The 20,802-nt window shown below is 46.4% G+C and overlaps 2 protein-coding genes across 2 annotated transcripts; both read right to left on the bottom strand.

Annotated features, from left to right (window-relative positions):
- Positions 1-9,782: 9,782 nt before the first annotated feature.
- On the bottom strand, positions 9,783-10,070 carry T265_11529 (hypothetical protein; the record flags this gene model as incomplete). Its single annotated transcript, XM_009178208.1, has 1 exon — positions 9,783-10,070. The coding sequence occupies one exon, from the start codon at positions 10,068-10,070 to the stop codon at positions 9,783-9,785; it is 288 nt and encodes a 95-aa protein (XP_009176472.1).
- Positions 10,071-10,658: 588 nt separating this feature from the next.
- Positions 10,659-10,952, bottom strand: T265_11530 (hypothetical protein; the record flags this gene model as incomplete). The annotated part of the gene is made up of 1 exon (XM_009178209.1): positions 10,659-10,952. The coding sequence occupies one exon, from the start codon at positions 10,950-10,952 to the stop codon at positions 10,659-10,661; it is 294 nt and encodes a 97-aa protein (XP_009176473.1).
- Between the last annotated feature and the right edge of the window lie 9,850 nt (positions 10,953-20,802).

Raw genomic sequence — 20,802 nt, forward strand, 5'->3', positions numbered from 1 at the left:
CACAAAACTTCGTCGTTCACTGAAGCAATCTTCCTTCTGGCTGAAAAGTACTGTGAGATAAATTTCCAGTACCGCTAAGACCACAGGATGCCTAAATGGGGCATGAAAAGTTTAGACTGGTACTCTCAGCTCTATTGAATGATTGCTGTAATCCATCCGGGACACGTCATAACTTTCCAAAATTCGATTCCATTGTGCGAACACTGAGTAACCAACTTTGTCGGCTTTTTTCACAAAATTTCAAAGCCCATTGCAACCGGACGGTGCTGACGCTTGCAGCCCCAATTCAGCAGAGACATATACACTGGTCAACTGGCTGCACTTCATAGTACTCAGCATCATCACCTACCTCACAGCATGCTTCATGGTAAAATGAAACCGAGATATGTGCAAAATGCATTAATAATATAAAAACAGTGCTTTTTGGTCATTGTGATGAACATGACTGATACTCTATTCATTGCTCTATTCATTATTCTCTTGTTTTATTATTCCATATGCTGTACATAGACGCCGATTCGAATACATACGTGCTACTTGTTGCGCTGCATTGAATCCTGGATTTCTACTTCGTCTGGTCATACTGATACACGTACGGAACTTAATTCTCACACATTGGCGCCGCGGTTGGAACAATTCGTCATGCCTGCCGAAATGGATTCATTAGATGTTAATCCACCTGCACGAGACGTAGAGGATTATTCGGAACGGTTCGACATATGGTGTCTCACAAAATCTGGTATGGATGAGAAGAAACTCACGGCATATTTTCTACATTTTCTTGGCAAAGAGGCGTATACGTTGATCAAGAATTTAGTATATCTTGGATCCCCTACACTGCATTGGAGAAAATAATTCTTCAAAACTTCAAACCGATCATCTTCGTAGCAGCCGAAAGGGCTAGGCTCAATGTGTTGACCCGCTCCCATTCTCAGTCTGTTCGTGATTTCGTATTGCAGCTGCAGACACAGGCAGGCAAATGTGACTACGGTGCCGAATAAGAAGGCCAGTTGCGTGATAGACTCATTGCTAGCATTCAACTGTCCGAATTACAGCAGAAGTTGCCGCTCCGTCCGGATCAGAAATTTCAAACTATTCGGAAAATATGTGAGCAGTATGAACATGTAAAGCACGTAACGAAGACTGAGGAAGCAGTCTTGTTAAATTACCCTGAAAGAAATAATTCAAGGATGCAGACGGACAATAACTTCAGACATCGAACAAATTCTCGTGCACCAAACCCATCAATCAAAAATTTTGGAGATGTGAATCCTGTGAACGAAACCATCCCAGGTATTCATGCCCTCACAGACGAACGAAGTGTTTTATATGCGGTAAAACGGGGCACATTCAACTTGTCTGTAAGTCCAAGAAAGTGTGTCACATAACTTCCGATCAAAATACTGACGTGAAAGAATTATCTGAAGGCCTTTAAAATCGTCGTCTATCTGTTTTGTCCCAAAATTCGTCACGTTTTTGAAACTTTGATATCGGCTTTTGGTCAGAAGCATGACTTCATTGTTGACACTGGTAGTGTTGAGTGCATTATTCCACAATCAGATCTAAATGCGTTCTGCCCCAGGGTCATGATGGTGCCTACGCATATATACATTCGTGGTATCATTGGACATTCTGTACCTCTGTTGGGTACTTGCGCGATCCCTGTGAGGTTGCCCCAAAGTACCTCTATCAGTTGCAGTGTTTCGGTTTAAACGTCGGGACCGTCGATTAGCGGACTCAAAGTTCCGCGCTCACTGCAAACCAGTATCAACTTACCGACTTCTGTGAATGAGAATGAAATCAAATAACAGATTAATAAATGTGTTAAGGCTAAACGTGGCATACAAATACACAGGAGACGAATTATTCCTTTTAGCTTACACCAGCTTGTTCATCGGGCATGTTAACGAGTTCATGGCGACTTATTTGGTCCTCTTCTCGGCAAATAATATGTTTTAGTCGTTATTGACGCACATTCAAGTTGGCCTGAAGTCTTTCCAAGTGTCCAGATGCCGAATTTATTCAACAAGCATTGAGGAAAGTGTTCAGCCGTGAATGTGTACCAATTGTTTTGGTCACTGACAACGGCACACACTTCACTGCAAAGTTCCTTGAGGAATGGTTGAAAGGTCCTGAATATCGACATCAGTTTACTGCTCCGCGACATCTCCAGTCAAATAGGCTTGCTGAGAATTTTGTCCGAACACTAAGGTCTGCCATTATTTTACTCTCCCTCACTACTTTTGCGGACTAGGACCGTGGGATTGACAATTTTCTAATGCACTACAGGATCGACGTTCATTCCGTCACTGCGAAGGGTCCCGCGCTCCTATTTAAATCTTGTTCGTCTGGTACAGGTCTTGACTGCACCAAAACGGCTGATGCTACATTTTTCAAGGGTACGGATTTACGATCTGCTACAGGTATAGTACTTTCATCAAAAGGCAAACGGATGGTCACAAATCTCGATTTGGATTAACTTCGCTGTCACCAGAGACACATTGAGCAGGTTGAATTCAATACCAGAGGTCAGTCTGTTAACGGCACTCCTGCTCTTTCAAATACCAACGAGTTCTTTGTAGATGATCTTATGGCATCCGAACAAAATGTTGTATCCGAAGAACGCGCTACCTGTGAAGAATCTGAAGTTCCTTTTCCAAGAAGAGCCAAAAGATTGCAACCAAGACCACCACACATAAACATCCACACGCTCATTCAAGATGTGGCGGATGTGATGAACATAACTGATACTCTATTCATTGTTCTATTCATTATTCTCTTTTTTTAGTATTCCATACGCTGTAATTATACGCCGATCCGAATACATACGTGCTACTGGTTATGCTGCACTGAGTTTGGGACTTCTGGTTCATCTGGTTATTCCGATATGCGTGCGAAACTCACTTCTCACAGTAATCCAGCCATCACTTTGTAGTTATGTCGCAAACTCGAGGATTGTTTCCGTCTGTTGGCGCATGTGACTTGGTCATTCGGGAAATTGTGGGGACAGGTTGAAATACGGTCAAACAATCACGGAGGGCACGGTGGCAGTGTACCCTCATCGAGACGTCGTACTTGGGTTGCTAGAGGGACCCGTACATGGACATCCTGGGTGCGATTGCAATGTTTGTCATGACAAACGAAAACTCGCGTTAGGCAAGAATACTTTTGTGACCACCGAGGGCACTGAGTGGTCCATTGCTGCTATTTGAATGGGCTAGTAATGCAGGCGTATTAAGGTTGTAGACTCAAAATGAGAAATTGTCCGAAAAGTCAGCTAAGGGGCAACGGGGTATAATATAAACGGCCAAAGGTAACAGGTAGCTAACAATTAAGTGAAGCAACACTGGCCGATTGCAAAACGGTAATCGATGTCTAGGTGAAGAAAAAGAGAATCCGGTCGGCGCGAATTGGTGTGAGCAAGCACGATTATCAGGCACTTGCATTAGCTTAGTTTTGCGCAACTTGGGCCTCTCGGAGAATGCGGGAACAAGGGATAGGAGTAAAAGATGATATGTCCGGTAATGCTGCGTGTTTTGAAGATGAACTGAGCTCGGAAGGGCATGGTTACAACCTAATCGAAAGTGTGAAGGATTTGAAAAACGATTTGTTCCAGGGGTGTCATAGTGCGCCTATTAGGCGAATCACTGTTAGCATTCTTCTTTAGTATCAAATGTTTTGGATTCATAGGATGATGACAAGGCTAGCTGATTATGGAATGTATGGGTTCTGTAGATGTTGTCTCCTATTTGAAGAACACCAAGGAAAGTTAAGTCAGAATAGAATTCGTGTTTTGCCTCAAGGACTTTCGAATCAGCGGTGATTGATGACCTTCAAACTTCAATTATCTAGACGAAATGTCATATGCAAGATATCTCTAAAACGTGCTACAGCTGCAGTTGGTCCGCGCATCCCAGGAGATGATCACTGCGTTGTTTCTTGGGAGTCAGTCATTTACGGCCAAACTGTTCCTTGGAATCCATCCCCATTTCATCACCTCTCCCTTAACGTTTTACTAGCTTTTTCGTTCACGCTGGCTTCCCAGGATTGGGATGACTTCTATCTTTGGACAAATACGCACCGCTCTGTGAAGGCTTCTACCAAAACTGCTATTCACCTTGTTTTTCCCGTTGAACGTTTTCACTCCAATGTTGCCGGCTAAAACGTGAGCTGCAGTTGGTCCGCGCATCCCAGGAGATGATCACTGCGTTGTTTCTTGGGAGTCAGTCATTTACGGCCAAACTGTTCCTTGGAATCCATCCCCATTTTATCACCTCTCCCTTAACGTTTTACTAGCTTTTTCGTTCACGCTGGCTTCCCAGGATTGGGATGACTTCTATCTTTGGACAAATACGCACCGCTCTGTGAAGGCTTCTACCAAAACTGCTATTCACCTTGTTTTTCCCGTTGAACGTTTTCACTCCAATGTTGCCGGGCATGACAAGCTATTAAAAACCTTGGATGCCAGAACACACCGGGCTAGCGGAAAACAACGGAAGTCTCGGGATTTCTCATTGCTGCTTCTCACCAATAAACTCTTTACTGACCGCGAATCCTTGCGGGTATCGCTCGAACACCGAGAAGAGTACACCATCCAGAGAACCTCCCTCAATTCCAAATGGATTAACCGGCTGTTCTGTAGACGTAGTATCCCAAACAGTCACCCAATTGCCTTTTGCGTTTCACTGATAGCGGCACCATTACTAAAACTGTTAATATTGCAGACCATCTGAACGCTTATTTTGCCAGCTGGTACCTACCCATTCCTCTCAATTCCAAACCCGTACCCAGCGCTGCATCTCTATAAATCCTTACCGGTCAAGGTAACCACCCGACTCTCAGTAATATAACGCTCTCCCAGGATGATAAAACTTCCGTTCTTCTGTTTTTCCAGGGCCTAACGGCTTTCTACCCCGTGTCTTGCTACATGGAGGCCAATATATTGGAATTCTTGTGCTAAACCTTTTTACTCACTATATAAATTGTGGGATCGTCCCTTACCAGTGGAAGAAATCTATGATCCATCCACCCGCACTTCAAATCCGGTTCCAGAAGAACTCTATCCAACTACAGGCAAATCCACCACACCTCCCTCCTATTGAGAACCCTTCGACGCCTGGTACAAGACCCATTAACCATGTTCTTCTTGGCTAATTTTGCCATAGATGACCGGCAGTATGTATTCCTGTCTCAACGATCCGTTAGTTGCTGCCAGCTCTTTGAGAACATCACAGTAGCCTACTACGCTAGATGATCCACAGTAGCAGTTTGTATGAATATTCAAACAACCTTTGACCAGGTCCGCCATGCCTCCCTGCAACACAAACTTAGTACCTTTACCATCACTGGAACCTTATTCCAGTGGTTCGCCTCGAGATTATCATGCAAGACGCAGGACATAAATCATCTCCACTACAACAACAATGATGTTTATTTTCCAACTTGTGGGAATATACATTACTATCATTATTACAATGTCACGGTCAGACTGAAAGTATGACCTGCGATCACCAGTGAAGCCATCCAAAGAAGGGTGCTAGGACTAATCCCTTTCTTACTGTACAATAATGAAATCTTCTGCGCCATGTCACATTGTAAGACTTTCCTCTTTGCGGACTATATAAAAATCTCGTGCACCTCTCCCCTTCTGCATGAGTCCTTGTCTTTAACCAGATTATGCAAGACTTAGATTCACTGACTGGCCGATCAAACGACTCTGGCCTAAGCTTCCTCTTTAGGAAATCTAGGAAAATTTCTGCTGTTCCCTCCCGGCTGACACCTTCACAAATAATGTAAACCCTATCATTCACTCCACGGAGATTGAACATCTCGACCTCAGATACTCCTGTTGTTGTATCTTGCTGAACGGTGGTGCAACTCTGTATCGGTCCCTTGGCTTCCTGCTCCGCCCATTATGGTATATAAAAAGGCACGGTAGCTCTACGCGGCCCTTTATGGAGACAAAGGGAAATTACTACCACTGTATTAAAGGGTAGTCACAGGGCGCTCCGCAATGTCGTACCAGAATCTCCGTAGGGGGCGAAAAGCGTCGCGTCAAAGGTGCCTGGCTCGGATTCGCCGGCATTCTGACCAATTAGGACATGCTTTCGTTTGGTCCGTGTCCTGCACGTGCCACATCCGTCAAAGTGATGTAGTGTTCGGTTATTGGGTACGGCTGGTCTCTGTAAGTTCAGCTTTTCCTACCAGGCGCAGTTTCAGTTTGACAGAGCACGTTGCAATTTTTAGGCCTTGCGTAAGAGCACTCGTGGAATTCTCTCCCGCATTCTCCCCTTTAACACCCAAAGTTGCAGACTCGCAATTGGAAGTGTCCAACGCTCATTCACGAAAAAGCTGTTCCTCCGGTTCTACCCCTCTTTTACCGCTCCCGCTGTCATATCCTAGGCCTCGATCCGCTGGGACTCAGACGGTTAAAATTGAACCTAACTCTCCTACCGTCTGCTGTACCAAAACGACTTTATAGCAGAGTGGATCAAACGTATACTCACGACCCCACCACAGACGCCGTAACTCCTGCAACCTCCTAGTATGTACGAGCCTAAGCCACTCGTTTCTAGTTTATACCGCTCGCATCTGAAACAGCCTTCCTGAGCAGCTTTTAAACGCCGCGCACCACCATACTTTTCTCAGCCCGTAGACAAGTTCCTTACCCGTGAAACTGCTGCCGCCTTAATTAATACCCAACTATTCTCCTACCTCTACGAATTGGGTCCAATGCACATTTGAGTTTAGCAACGATACAGTTGCGGACAAGTAAAAGATCCTGTTATCATTTCTTCATATCCTTTTGACTTGCTAATGTGGGACCTGATTTTCTACTTGATCCAAATGTGCTGTGTTACTGGCCTGGTTTTTTTCTTTTTCCCCGACCAACTTAGGCCTCGCACTAGTCTAGTCCATACCTCAGCCTACTCTTCTAGCTCTGTCTAGCGCCCATCGCTCCCGGCCTAACTCTACTGACAAAAACCGAACCAAAGTTAGCATTCTTCCAGAGCTTACCGAGACGCATTCTACGCCTATATATATCCATCCAATGATTTGCCTTGCTGAACACACGCACAACAACGCGGTACGCTTTTGCTTGACAGGGTAGCTCACACCAACAATAAGACGCCGTTTCGTCATAGTGTACTCGCCGTGAATATCACCATTCCATTCCAACGGGCCTGTTTGCAGCTGTCAATGCACTTGTCTTCTTGGCGACTTACCTTAACCGGCGTCTGTATGTTATTTGCTTGTTCGAATTGACTGAGCTCTCTTTACTGTCCTTGTCCTCCCCCGATAAGAAAAAGTGGTAGCTAGTGCACTTATTGATGCCCAAGCCGCATTTACGAGCCCTTGGATGGTTTTCCACCCTGCAACTCTGGCAGCACGCACGAGCGATGAAAACCTTGTGTGGTGGACAGGCACGGCCTGTAGAGATGGTCACCTATTTACGTTGCACCTTTGTGCATTCATATACCTGCCACCCAGTGAGTAGTTCGAGTGCATTGCCCATCGCCGGCGGTTCTAAACCTGGCCATTACATTCAGAAAATCAAAAAAGTACTGCTGACTTCCGTTTGTTGCTGCCGGTGTTGTGCTCACCCCGGTTGAATTATTTATCTGCCAACGCTATAAACCACAGATGAAAAAACTTGCCTCTCGTCTGTCACAAAATATACCTGTGGTAGCATGAAGATATTATGCGATGCCCGTGGCCTACATCAACGAGCATAGCTGCATCTGAATTCGTCAGAACAGAGGTTACATCGCACCAAAGTCCATTTCTTCAGCAAAACAAAGAACAGATCTACTCGTTGCTCCCAGCATTGGACATGAATGTCTTCGTCGTAATACACCACTTACAGATTAAAGCAGGCAGTAATGTTTCGAAGATTGGTGACCATCCTCTTACAATCGCCCTCCTTCCTAGATTGTTCTGTTGTTAGCCACTCCACTAATACCCTCCGGGCAACCTAGTGCAGTATCTCTGAAGTCCCGCTCACGCCATTCTTACGTGTTTGGTTCCTCTAACCACGCCACCGGAAGCTGTTGCCCGACCACCCATTAGTTGTGAACTGTCCGTGTTCACATTAACCCCACTTTGAGAAACGGAGATTCTACGTTCGGGTTCTTTTAGTAAGATGCGAAGTAACGCCATATAATCATCCGTCCCAACCAGTCCAACGGATGGCCTTTCTGCTGGACACCTCGACGATAAATTCCTTCTCTTCCCAAAATTAGGCACTTACTCTATTCGAGCTAGTACTTGGCTCCTGGGTTAGTAAACAATTTCGCTCTTTTCTGGGCCCAGTTAGCGTGCCATCTTCCACTTCAAGCTTTTTGATCTATTGACACTGTTTTATCTGATGCCTCCTGGCACTCACCACACGATACCGCTCTCACCCCATTCCTTCCACATTCTCTGTCTTCTCGGGCTTAAAATTTAAACTCCAGCCGCCCAGACGCCCCATACAGTTGGTATTCATTCGGTCTGGCTGTTTCACAGTCTGCACTCACATTTCCCTTCAACCAGAGGGAAATTATCCATGACCCTACATCGGCCTGACTCCCTCTCCTCGTCTAACACAGATCCAGCTTTCGCAGAAACGGGTATCCCTCTCCGATCGCGACACCCTTGACGACCGTTACGGGGCTGTCCATAAGCCGAATTATGTCAGCGCGATGGTAGAATAGCACTGCCATACCCGGTGTGGTGGCACTCCCGCAACTACTTTCTTCAGAATTTCAACCGCAACCTCTCGTCCACTGGAGCCCGTAATTGCAAATACGAGCGGATCTCCCACCCGGCCCTAACAGCCTCTGGGACGAGTATATTCTAACCCGATGAAACTTTTGTTAGGGTTTGACCAACCTGGTTTACTGCTACAATTTCGGTTTGCCCCTTTCACAGGTTTGATTCCGTACACGGTGTTCGTTTAGCCACACACAGTAGCGCTATCCCCCCGGCAAACCTAACCCTTACACCGACTTCCCTTCAACGGTGGCACCAGTGGGTCTACTTATTTTCAGGTTAAACCATCTTTTCGAGATAGAACTTGCCATGTGCTTCCACTTCTAATTATTCTATCTCCATCTTTGCTTGTTGTGACTCTGGCCATTTACTCAACCGCTCATGGCCACTCGTGGCTAGCAGTGGTTCTCGCTTTTAGTTCATGTCAGCCCAATTCATCCTTGAACTAGTCGAACATCATGTTCATTGTTCCCTTCAAGTTGAGAAATGAACCTATTATTATTATTATCTCACTGGATATCCCAACTGTCTCTGTCATTTTCCTCGTTTTGCGCAATCACCTCAACCGCGACCCCCAGTCATGCTTCATTCTGTCTTAAATCGTATGATCATGCCTTACGGCATGCCACCCACAAGTTTGGAGCAAACATTGTAATCATTATCATTTATATCATTATTATATGCTTACGCCCTTGTTTCACATAGTCGCAGGAGGTGGTCCACTCGTGCGGGTAGTGAACTTTGCAGTCTCTTGCGTTTATCATTATGGAAGTGAGGGTTGCCCAAAAAGTTAAGCATGCTAATGTTACGGTTTTTAAGAGGAAGGAAAAAGTGCCGAGTTGAATCTATTGAACAAATCGTCTGGCGTGTGTACTCTTGGTGGTCATGGGACAAGTTATTCGTGGCCTAACATCGCGAACCGTAGTAAACGTCAATCTGGCGACGTCTCAGCATAGCTTTCACAAAAAACAATCGTATCTCAGAAAAAATGGCTTTCGCGAAATTAACGGATATAGCGTCCAATGATCCTACCTTGATACGAAAGGTAATTTGTTCACTTTGTATGGAGTTAGAGCCATGGTATTCAGATGTGACTGATCCACTTGACTCGTACTTCTCTGGCTAAATGGACAAAAACTTGCGCTTGTGGCAGAAAGACCATATTTGCCGTTGCACTCGCTCCGACTGCCAACTGGCGCCAAGCTCAAGAACTGGTCAACTGGATCTTCTAGGCTGCACTCATTCACCTCACCATTGTCGCTATCATGAGAGAGGACTAGCCTGAGCTCCGGAGTGGGTTTCTCAGCACGTTGCATTTGGAACGGCGAACATGACCTCGAAAGTTAATATTGGCAAAATTACGCGAATTCAGTGGGGCCATGCCAGAAAGATCATGCAATTGGGATTTGAGCCGGCCTAAAAGGACGCTGAGGAATTTTATGAATCTTGTTTTCTATAAACTTTGAGTGCATGTTAAGCCGTCCAAATGAAATACGGAGCACTGCCTGGACTAAAAACCGTTCGTTGGTCCGACCAGAGCATTCTAAGTATATTTTACAGCTCCTGATAAACGGATGTCTCGTTGGGAACAAGATGATTGGTTTCTTGGAGAGCCGCCGAAAGTTTTTCTTGAGAATTCTTATGCCGAGTGATTCACAACACTCACCGTTAGATCCACCCCCGGGAATCAACGGTTCAGATGGATCCCTGGCAATAAACGCTGGATTGACTAGAACAGAGGAACCATCTTCAGGAGAACCGGCAACGTCAGACACTGAAGCACATGGAACCAAATTAATTTGTACAGCTGAGTGACGGGAGCGTGTAACATGTGGTGATCGGCTTGCGTTTGAAGGATCTAGTAGACACTGATTGTTCTGCGAGACACGCTGGTCAGTTTACGGTCAAAGGATGTCGTGTTCTGATATCGACACTTCTTGACGGATGGCAGAATATCGGAAAAATGTATGACTCATCACAAAGTTTGCGGCGGGATGGGCCCGTAAAACGGAATTCATGTAACATGTATTGGCTAATTTTCGCATACCGCTGAAGCTGGGTGAAAACGTGGGAGGGGAATTAGGTTTTCTTGAAGAGGCTAAAAATCGAGTAGACAGTTCAAGAATACGCTTCTTCTCAATGTAAATAGACCACAACTGGCGTAGAGCCCAAGAGGAACGAGAATACTGGTGCCGCATCACAGCAGTTTGAATATATTCAGATTTTAGCAGGCGATTGGTGACCCTTTTGGAATTCCTAATATGAAATATTGGGATGCGCCGGCCTCTTTTTTGCTTGCATAATTCCTCAAAGTTCTGAGCCAACACAGCGCCCAGTGCCACGCGTAACAATTTTGTGTCGCCGAGTGCATTGTAAGTCAGTAACAAGTTGTCGCCAAGTTAATAAAAACACGAAGTTTTCGTCAACTCTAATGCATAGCGGATACATCGTGGCTTGAAACTGCTCCAATGCATGTTTGGCATTATAGCGTCCGCAAGCAAACTTTGCGTGCGACATAAGGACCCAATTGCTTTCTGTTCTGTTAACTTCTTGTCAACTTCTTGCTAGCCACATTACCCAACTCCCCCGATCCCGCTAGCAATCTTTCTGTTGTTCTAATCAGCACCCGCTCTCCAGTACCTAAATTGCACAACACCCAAGCTAACTCCACTATAGCTCGTCCAACAGAGACGTGGCTCTCTTCTAACACGCCTGATGCCCTTATCTCCCCTCCGGGATACACTATCTTCCGTTCTGATCGTTCCCACCGCCGTGGAGGTGGCCGCCTCATATACGCTATAACTGAATTGGAAGTCTCCACCACTGACGATCCACTACTGGCGGACACTCCAGACTCTGTTTGGCTTTCTTCCTGTCGGGCTAACCCGCCGTTCATCCTCGGGTGTATGTAAATGCCCCCTCCACACTGGATTAGCTCGGTTATTCGTCTATCCACGCTTCTTTATCACACTCAAGTTCTGTCTCAACCAAGCAAACTAATTGTTGGGGATCTCGACGTTCCTGATATTGCCTGGTCTCATCAAAATCCCCTTTGCGCCTTTCGCCTCTGCTTGCCCAACTTACTGCCGAAGGCTTGTCCCAGCTTGTAAGGCAACCCACACGCGGTACCCACATCCTGGACATTGCCCCTGTCAACGGGTATTTGTGTCTCACCGCTGCTGCTGGCCCGATGTTTCCTGACAGAGACCAGTGTATTGTAACTTGCAGCTGGACGAGTACTCTGCCTTCAGCTAATCTTCCTCCCTTAACCTCTTTTATCCTTTATCCGGGCATTCTTGAAGCCTTTGCAATCTCATTGCGCCATGAGACCTGGGACGAGTTTTCTCTCTCTGATGACACACAAAGCGTGTCTGACAACTTTTACGGCAACTTACTACCATCATTATATCTAGTTGCTCCCACACGAGCTTCCTATGCTTCTGGTTGCCATCCAGCCACACGATTACCCGCTATACGCCATAAACTCAGAAAGTATCGTAGGCTCTTCCTTGAATCCCATGACCTCTGCCTCCTTATTGTGATAAAAACTTATGACTGATACTACCACGACCAAACTCGCCCTCAAAATCTTATGGAATCAACTGCCATAGCCCACTTTCTACAGCGTAAGATGCTGGGGCGCCTCTTTCGCCGGCGTTGCTTTTCAAATTCATCTGCAGTTTCGAATATTGTGACTGCTGACGGAAGACCTCTCTCTGACCCTGCTGGTATTTTGGAATCCCTAAACTCCTAATTCGCTAGCTGCTATGTTCCCTCATCATCGACTCTATCTACTTATTGCTCGCCACCTGGTTATGAAGCGGCCACATCTGCTAACGAGACAAGCCCCAACCACTACACACTCTCTGTTACTAGGTCTGACGTAAATTTGGCATTCGCTTGCTTTGGAGACTCCAGTTTCCAGGGCATTGACGGCATCCGTTCGCTTATCTTAAAAGCTGGTGGCTCGGAATTCCTCACCCTCATCCTTAATCTCTTTAATATCCCCCTTATCACTAGCACAGTCCCTAGTCAGTGGAAGCACTCTACGATTGTCCCACATTATTAGTCAGGTCCACGAACCGCGGCGATCTTGGCATCCACCATACCTGCTTACTCCTTCGTACGCTAGAGCGCCTCATCAGAGTCCCGGTCATGGACTACCTGCTCGCCAACAAAACCTTTAACAATCGGCGGTATGCGTTTATTGCACGGCGGTCAGCTAACACATGCCAGGTTGATTTCTTAAATCATATTTCGTCCGCCTACGATACCGGATAGTGTATTATCCTTATTTACCTTGATGTTCGCAAGGTATTCGACCAAGTTCCCCACGGTGCACTCCTCAACAAATTACAAGCTACGTGGATTGGTGGCCCAGTACTGCGATGGTTCGCTTCTTCCCTCACTGGGAGAACCCAGGCCACCAAAATCGGGGATACCTCCCCCTCAGCCCTCCCCATTACCAGTGGAGTTATTCAGGATAGTGTGCTTGGCCCTCTGCTGTTCTTACTATACGTTAATAACGTCATCGACTCGATTACCCTTGGATCCCCTTTCCTGTTTGCTGATGACATCAAGATATCTTACACGTTTAAGGCCAGTGATTCTGTTGCTACTCATGCTAACATTCAGTCTGACCTGAATTATTTATTACTCTGGTATTTCAACTCCTGTCTTTCTTTCGCTGTTCCAAAATGCCAAGCGCTGTCACATCGATTCCAAATTCCTCCTGGGACGCTTATTCTTAACGTACTCTCCATTCCTACTCGTCCCGAAGTGAGAGACCCAGGCCTCAGGTATTCCTGTACAGTTAGCTTCAACCAACATGCAGGGTACAGAGTCGTTATAGCTCACAAGTTCTGCGCTTACATTCACCAACCCTCCTATGATAAATTCTGCTTAATTACCATTTTCAAACAGTTTGTAAGACCTGAATCCGCCTCACAGTGTTCACAGACATGTCGGACTGCTGTGGAGAATACGCAGCGCTCGTTTACTAAGACCCTGTTTCCGGTGTCATCCACACTACTGTATCGTATACGTTGCTTGTCACTTGAGCTGGATTCATTATGGCTAAGGCGCATCAGGTTGAGTCTGGGCCTTCTGCATCGCCTAATCTACCGGCGGGCTTACATGGCTGTCACTTTGAATTTCTTCCTGTACTCCCTATAATATCCATAACTCTGGATGTTTACTCTCACTGTGGACATATCGAACTGCCTTTAGACATACTATCTATCTATTTACCATCTCATCATCTCTCATCTCACTTAGGTTTTCGAAAGACCATCGATTCTTACCTTTCCATTGAGGGAGCTGAGCGCTTTTTCGCGCCTCAGCTTACACTAGACACTTTTGAAATAGGCCATAAGCCCTTCTAGTCTGCGCACTCGCCCTGGCTATGCTACTACTGGGTCTTAGCACTTACACTTACCAGCCTGAAACCCGTAGCATTAGTCCGCAAGTGCGACAACCACCCTCTCAAGTGTTCTTATCTATGCCCCACCACTTTATCGCTCTCATACCCGTCTCCACTGAGATGGTTGCATATCCCTCCTCCAGGTTTAGGCTTTTGTATCCAGCCCAATTATTCCTAATTCTTCAAGCCTGGTCCCACTCCTGTGTAACTCTATCAGCTCTGTTTAATGTCTGGTGCTTTGCTTTGGCTGGATTTAACAAACCTCAGCCAAACTAAAGCCTCAGTTCCACGCTGTTTCGAACCATATTGTATCCCCTGAACACGCGCGGCGCACACATATCAAATGGGCGGTCTGAAGATGCACTATGAATGAAATACTTGTTTGGTCCCACAATCCAATAATTCACACACACAACACTGGTGCGTCTCTACTTGACAGAGTGGTTAAGACCAATGCTTCGTCTTCGTTTAACCATAGTACACAGGTTCTGAGCATCTCTATTATACTCTCATTGCTCAAAAGTTAGTTGATGTTTCATTTACTTCCGCGACTTGCCTCTTCCAATAGCTGTTCGCTGTTTGCTTGCTCGAAACGACTGAGCTGTTTTCCTGGCCTGGCTTCCCCCCCGACCGGATAAAATATCTGGTAGCTGGAGTCATTTATTAATGCACAAACCGCACTTATGACTGCTTGGATGGTTTTCCACCTTGCAGATCTGGTAGCGTTCACGAGGGATGAAAACCTCGTGCGTTGGACGGGTTCGCCCTGTTACGTTGCACCATGGTGCATTCGTATACCCGCCACCCCTTCAGTAGAACGCGTGTATTGCCACTCGCCGGTAGTTCTGACCCTGGCCTTTAATTCAGGAAAACCAAAAAGAGCAGCGTTGCTGTTTGTCTGTGGCTGGATTGGCTTTGTTCCGGTTGTCACTTGCCCAACAACACCAAGAAATACAAACGGACGACAGTTGTCCTTCCGTTTGTTCTAAAAAATATATAATATATATACATAAATATTAAAAAACATTCATGCATGTGGTAGCCTGAGAGTGACGTGTGAGGCTCACGGCGTGCAAACTGTTGCCACTTTCGTCTTACTGGGGTCACGCCACCCTAGTTCACTTTATCATCAAAACAGCGCACACGTTCTTCCCTCTTGTCATCTAGAGCGATCAAATGCACAAAATACTAATGACTTATGAGTTCCTGATAACAATCAGTCACAGCTAGCCTTTAACGGCTGTTTTTTGCCATGCACCATTCGTTTTCTGGAGGTGGCAGGAGCGACTCAGCGAGTAGCGATCTTTAACCTCACTTTCTGTTAGATTGATGTAGTAGACCTCAGTTAAGCTATGATTCTTATCAATTATCTGGGAAGCCGTTGCTTGTCTGTTTTTTACTTGTCTACTGTCACTGCTCACATTTACCCCACTTTCTGCACACCCCGATATCATGACGCTTTGGTAAGCAAAAAATACCGTCCGTTCTCAACTAGTCCAACGGCTAGCCCCTCGCTAGTTACCTCGGCGACAAAGTTTTCACTTTCCTAAAACTAGGCGCCTACCCCGTCCCAAATAGTACCGTGCTTCTAGATCAACAAACGTATTCACCTTTCTTGGGTTCATTTAGCATACTGTCATCTCCTTTTAGATTTTTTTCCATTGACGCCGCTGAATCTCATACCTCCTAAAACCCGCCACACGCTAATGCTTTCATTCTACTTCTTTCACGTCGCCCCTGTTTCCAAGCTTCAAACGTCGACTGCAGTTGCCTGAGTGCCCCTTATAACTGTTATTCATTCAAACTGGCTGGTGTCCGGTGTACACTCAAAAGGACCTCCAACAAAAGGGAAATTATCCGTGAGCCTACATCTGCATAACTCCCTGTGTCAATCTCCGTCTCACCCAGGACCAGCTGCCACGGAACTGCGTATACCTTCTCCGACCCTTCACGACCGTCACGGGGCTGCTCACTAACCGAAGCATGTCAGCGCGATGATGGCAAGCCACTGTCGTACCCAGTGAGATGTCAACCCCGCAGACTCTTGACCGCAACCCCTCGCCCAATCAAGCATGTAGTCACAATTTCCAGCAGTTTTTATCTTCAGTTAAAGTACGGACGTTAAAAGCTCCTACATAGAGAGGATCTCGTGGATTTAGAAAGGTGTTATTTTGTTTAATGTTCGTGGGCAGCGGGGAGCCTGAGGCCTTTCGGTCAGATAGCTGAGAGTCAAATGGCCCAGCAACGTTTGCTTGTGCGGTGGGAAGGGGTTGGGTAGGGACATCGGTGGACGCTGAACTGCGCGGGCAAATGATACTTCCCGGTTGCCCGGGCCGAGGAAGGGGTTTGGTTGAGGTACCCCATCTTGAGCCTCCGATTCAAAAGTCTGACCCACAAGGCAGTGGGAGGACGCAGTGTTTTGTTTCGAGGACCCTGACCGTAGCCTCCGACTCAAAAGTCTGACCCACGAGGCAGTGGAAAAATTTAGGTTTTTCTTTGAGGACCCTGCCCGGAGCTGATGACTCAATAGTCTGACCTACTCGGCTGCAGGGGGTTGGCCTAACCCGAGGGCGCAGGGAATAAGGCATTACTGTCTCATTCCGTATTGGATAATGCGCCGGTGGTCACGGTCAACCGTTGGGCGATCGAAGTGTGCGGTTTTTGGGGCCGACCTTTTCTAACCCGTCCTTCCTCGTGGGAAGGCAGCATCGCCTCTTTATAAATGCGGACGTACTGGTCGCTCGGGGTGGAACACCTCACCGCCTTCACACCCCCGCCGCAGAGTACAGTACGGCTTACCCCCAGACGGCCTCGTGTCGCGATTACTCGTGGTGCGGGGTCTCGCCGCTCTTGGTCTGGCTGGTCAACTTTGGCTTTCCTGGTATGGTTGTACCTTGTGGAACAAAGTTCCAGCCAGTGTAGCTCGCGGGATCATTGCAGCGCTCAAGCCCGACCACCACGTCAAGGTCGGGATTCATCTCTAGTACCCTCCCGTGCCCAATGAATTTTCGCTCAGATTTGGCTAGCCTGGCTTTTTTGCTGCAAGTTCTGCCTGCCCCATGCACAAGTTCAAATCGGTATACGGAGTTCGGGTCGCCCTATGTATTAGCAACTTCCCCCACTCGACCTATTCCCCCGCACCTGACTTGCATACAACAGTGCAACAAGTGAATCTGCTTACTTTCAGATTAAACCACATTTTTGAGACAAAACTTGTCATGTGCTATTAATTTGAATCATCCCAATTTCATCGCCGCTTTTGCTCGTTGTGACTCCGGCCATTTACCTAACCACCCAAGGTCACTCATGGCAAGCGATGGTTTTCAGTTTTAGTTCATGCCACCTGGCTGTCCTTGAACCAGTCGGACCTCATACCCGTTGTTCCCAACAAGTTGGGAAAGAAACCTATTATTACTACATCATCGGATATTCCCCACTATTTATAACATTGTCCTCTTTCTGTACAACCCGCAACCCCACAACTCCCCAGTCATGCTCCATTCTGACTGTGAAACTAAGATCATACCAGACAGTATGCCACCCACAAGTTGGGAACAAACATTATTATTATTATTACTATCATTATACATCGCAGTACCATTTATCCGAACTAAGATCGCCCAACTGAATGCTGTTTTCGATTTCCACCATATGCTGGCCACTATAGTTCCGTCTAACAGTCATTTTGACACCTTCGCATCTTAGATCCCCGATGTGGACACGGCTGTCTTACTGCTCCGTTTTAGTAGAAACAACAAGCTTCTGCGCGCCCTCGACAGACTGAAGGATATTCTTGAACAGCTGACCTTAATTTATCAAGTTTCCTTGGTTAATCTCAACGGCTATGACAACCTAAACTGACTCATCCAAGCTGTTCATATACGGGGCAGTATGGTAACCCAAGTATGACGTTGCCACACCCAGTCTGATGACTTGCCCTTTGTTCACATTTCCTTAATACCCCGCGGCCGAGCGTCATCTGCACACACAAGACCTTTCCAAACCGTTAAATTTGTAAAGAAACTCTAAAGAACTGGCCACTTCATTCCACCATTACCTTGTTCTGCTAATAAACCCGCTAAATCTTTGATTGTATCACCAAGATGTCTTTATGACGGCGAAGATGAAGCCTTGTCGTGCATCCGATATAGTATGTGCTGGCCATAACAAGCTTAAAATCCACTGGCTTTGTTTGACATGGCGCTTCCCGCAACCTACTGGCTATTAGGGTCAAGAATTGTTGTTCCATGTTGAGTTTGCGCGTGGAAAGAGATCTTAATTATCGTTCATGTGATCATGAGATTAGTTCAAAATTCAGTACGGAAAAAGCACGTGATAAAATGAGCTATTCGACAAAATTTTTATCGTATTCACGGTGTAACATACAAAGACACTGGCAGCCATTAAAATACTAATTCGACGCCCATATTGAACCTCGACTACGTTCAAAGAACTTTCAACAAAACTGCTGTGGCACGGTGAGAGTTTTGGCCTTGAGTAAATACCTTCAAGTGCTGAAACTTCACTTCAGTGATTCCTCCGCTCAAACTATGGTTTTCCAGAAATTTGGAGTAAGCGTCTAGGGCTCGGCGCCTGTGTGTCGTCTGATGTAGATTCTTGAAATTTGCGCGGGTGACTTGAGGGAGATGTGCCAAATGATCCGACGTACGATGAGCACTCTTCAAACTGGCTTATCTTGATGGAGCGGGGAAGGCGTGCTAAACGGAGGCCAGATGCTAATTGTTTTTGGTGTCTTGCTTAGTGATGCTCTCTGGCCTATCTTTTCCTCGGATGACGAAGGCGTTCGCAGCCTCCCCCATACGACGTATGGACGAAATTTTCGTCCTTCAAAAACGGCAACATTCAAGTGACCAGTGCTTCGTGGCGTCAACATTTGTTTAAGATATGCTTTCGCCGGAACTTCAAGATTTCGGGCCGTCCGGAAAATGAATTTTTGCATTTGAAAGCGGGCACTGAGGGTCGCTGATGGAGGTGGGAATAAGAGCTGTCCAAAGACGGAACCTTTAGCAATCCCAATGGGGGCCGGTGCCAAAGAAGATTAGGTCGTGCTCAATTTCACACAGAACGTTCAGGTTAATAGGAAACACTCCATTTAGCGCATTATCCCTCCTTGAGTTTTTTAAACTCCAAGGTCATGAAGCTTTAGGACCTTCTGAAATTGGTTGTAAAGCGTTATTAAGCTTTCGTATGTGAGTCATGTAAACCGATCCATAAATGCAAGTACGTTCGTTATGCAAAAGCGGATCGGGAGGAATTTGTGTTCGGATTGTGTACCAAACTATTCGCAGTGACGCAATTTCGAAGGCCCACCGCAATATGCGCCGGATCTGCATGACACCTCGATTTGGCCGACAGACTTGTTGCACTTTAGCGACAAGGAATCTCGAGATTTTTGGTTCTTCCAAGCTAATGGACGTTGCCTTCGTGAAGAAACTGACAAAACGTCATGTAAAGGCTTTTACCGCGGCTTTGCGATGCTTTTTCCACTGCCCTTAGACGCACCGCATCCAGTCTCAACGCACTGAAGCAATAGCTTACGAAATCTTTTCAAACAGTAAGTTGGTTGGCTTGTCCGCCTGCTCCAGCTTTGTCAAAAGCAGATATGCTTGGCTCGTTCGGGAAGAACAGGGGTCTGCGCGGCAATCCCTTCATGTTTCAGGCTCTTCCTATCTGACTCTTGGGAAAAGTTGCTTTTTCCACTTGAAAACATCACATTTTGAGGTTTTCCGGACGAGAATGGGTGTCGCGGCCTGTTTTACTAGGTATATTAGGTAGATCAGGGGCTTCGTGCTATGCCTCCTGTAGGAATAACCTGGGCTTTATTTGCAAAAGATGCCTAGCCACCCTGGGTTACTTTCGGCTCAATAGACTACACTCCGATTTCGCTGGATTGGGCGTCGTATATTGTGCTTTATTGAACCTGGACCTAGTTTAAGCCTGTCAAGTTAAATGCACAGTCCTGAAAATTCAGCCGGGTAAGAGTGCCGAAACCACCCTCTGGGACTAGGGTTTGTAGCCCAGAAACAGATGAATCCAAACGTTAGCACACTGCGGTAACTAAGTTCCAGAACAGTCTCCTCTGTCACTTGATCAACGAAGCGTCTTCAATTGGTGATAACCAGATCCTTTCGGGAAGGTTGTTGACATACGCGATATCTGCTGGGTTCGCTGAAGGTGTAGTGGAAGGCGAGTTTCGCGAGCGTTCAAAATGTGGATCGAGTCTTATTCCCGTGGTTTTGTGGCGCAGTGCTTAACGACACTGAAAAGCGAGTCACTGAATCGATGAGTGCTGGGACGATATCGCAGAGGGCAGTCGGAATGGGTATGGCCACCTACAAATATGAACGAATGTCGCCTACCCTCTTATGCCTTGTAACATTCCAGGATATGACGTGCTCTTCACCCTTGAACTCTTGGTTTGAGCCTGACCTAAGTAAATGTGATTATGGACGGCCGTTTGACGGAACTACCATTTTATATCGTTAACATAGTTAAAAAGCGGGTGGTCTATGGGAGGGCAGAAAACACCAGTACTTCAAATTGTGGAACAGGTAAGCGTTCAGCCGCCAGAGAGATCGACAGAGTTAGCACTTCTACATGGGCCT

The sequence above is a fragment of the Opisthorchis viverrini genome, assembly GCF_000715545.1.
Source record: "Opisthorchis viverrini unplaced genomic scaffold opera_v5_521, whole genome shotgun sequence".
NCBI lineage: Eukaryota > Metazoa > Platyhelminthes > Trematoda > Opisthorchiida > Opisthorchiidae > Opisthorchis > Opisthorchis viverrini.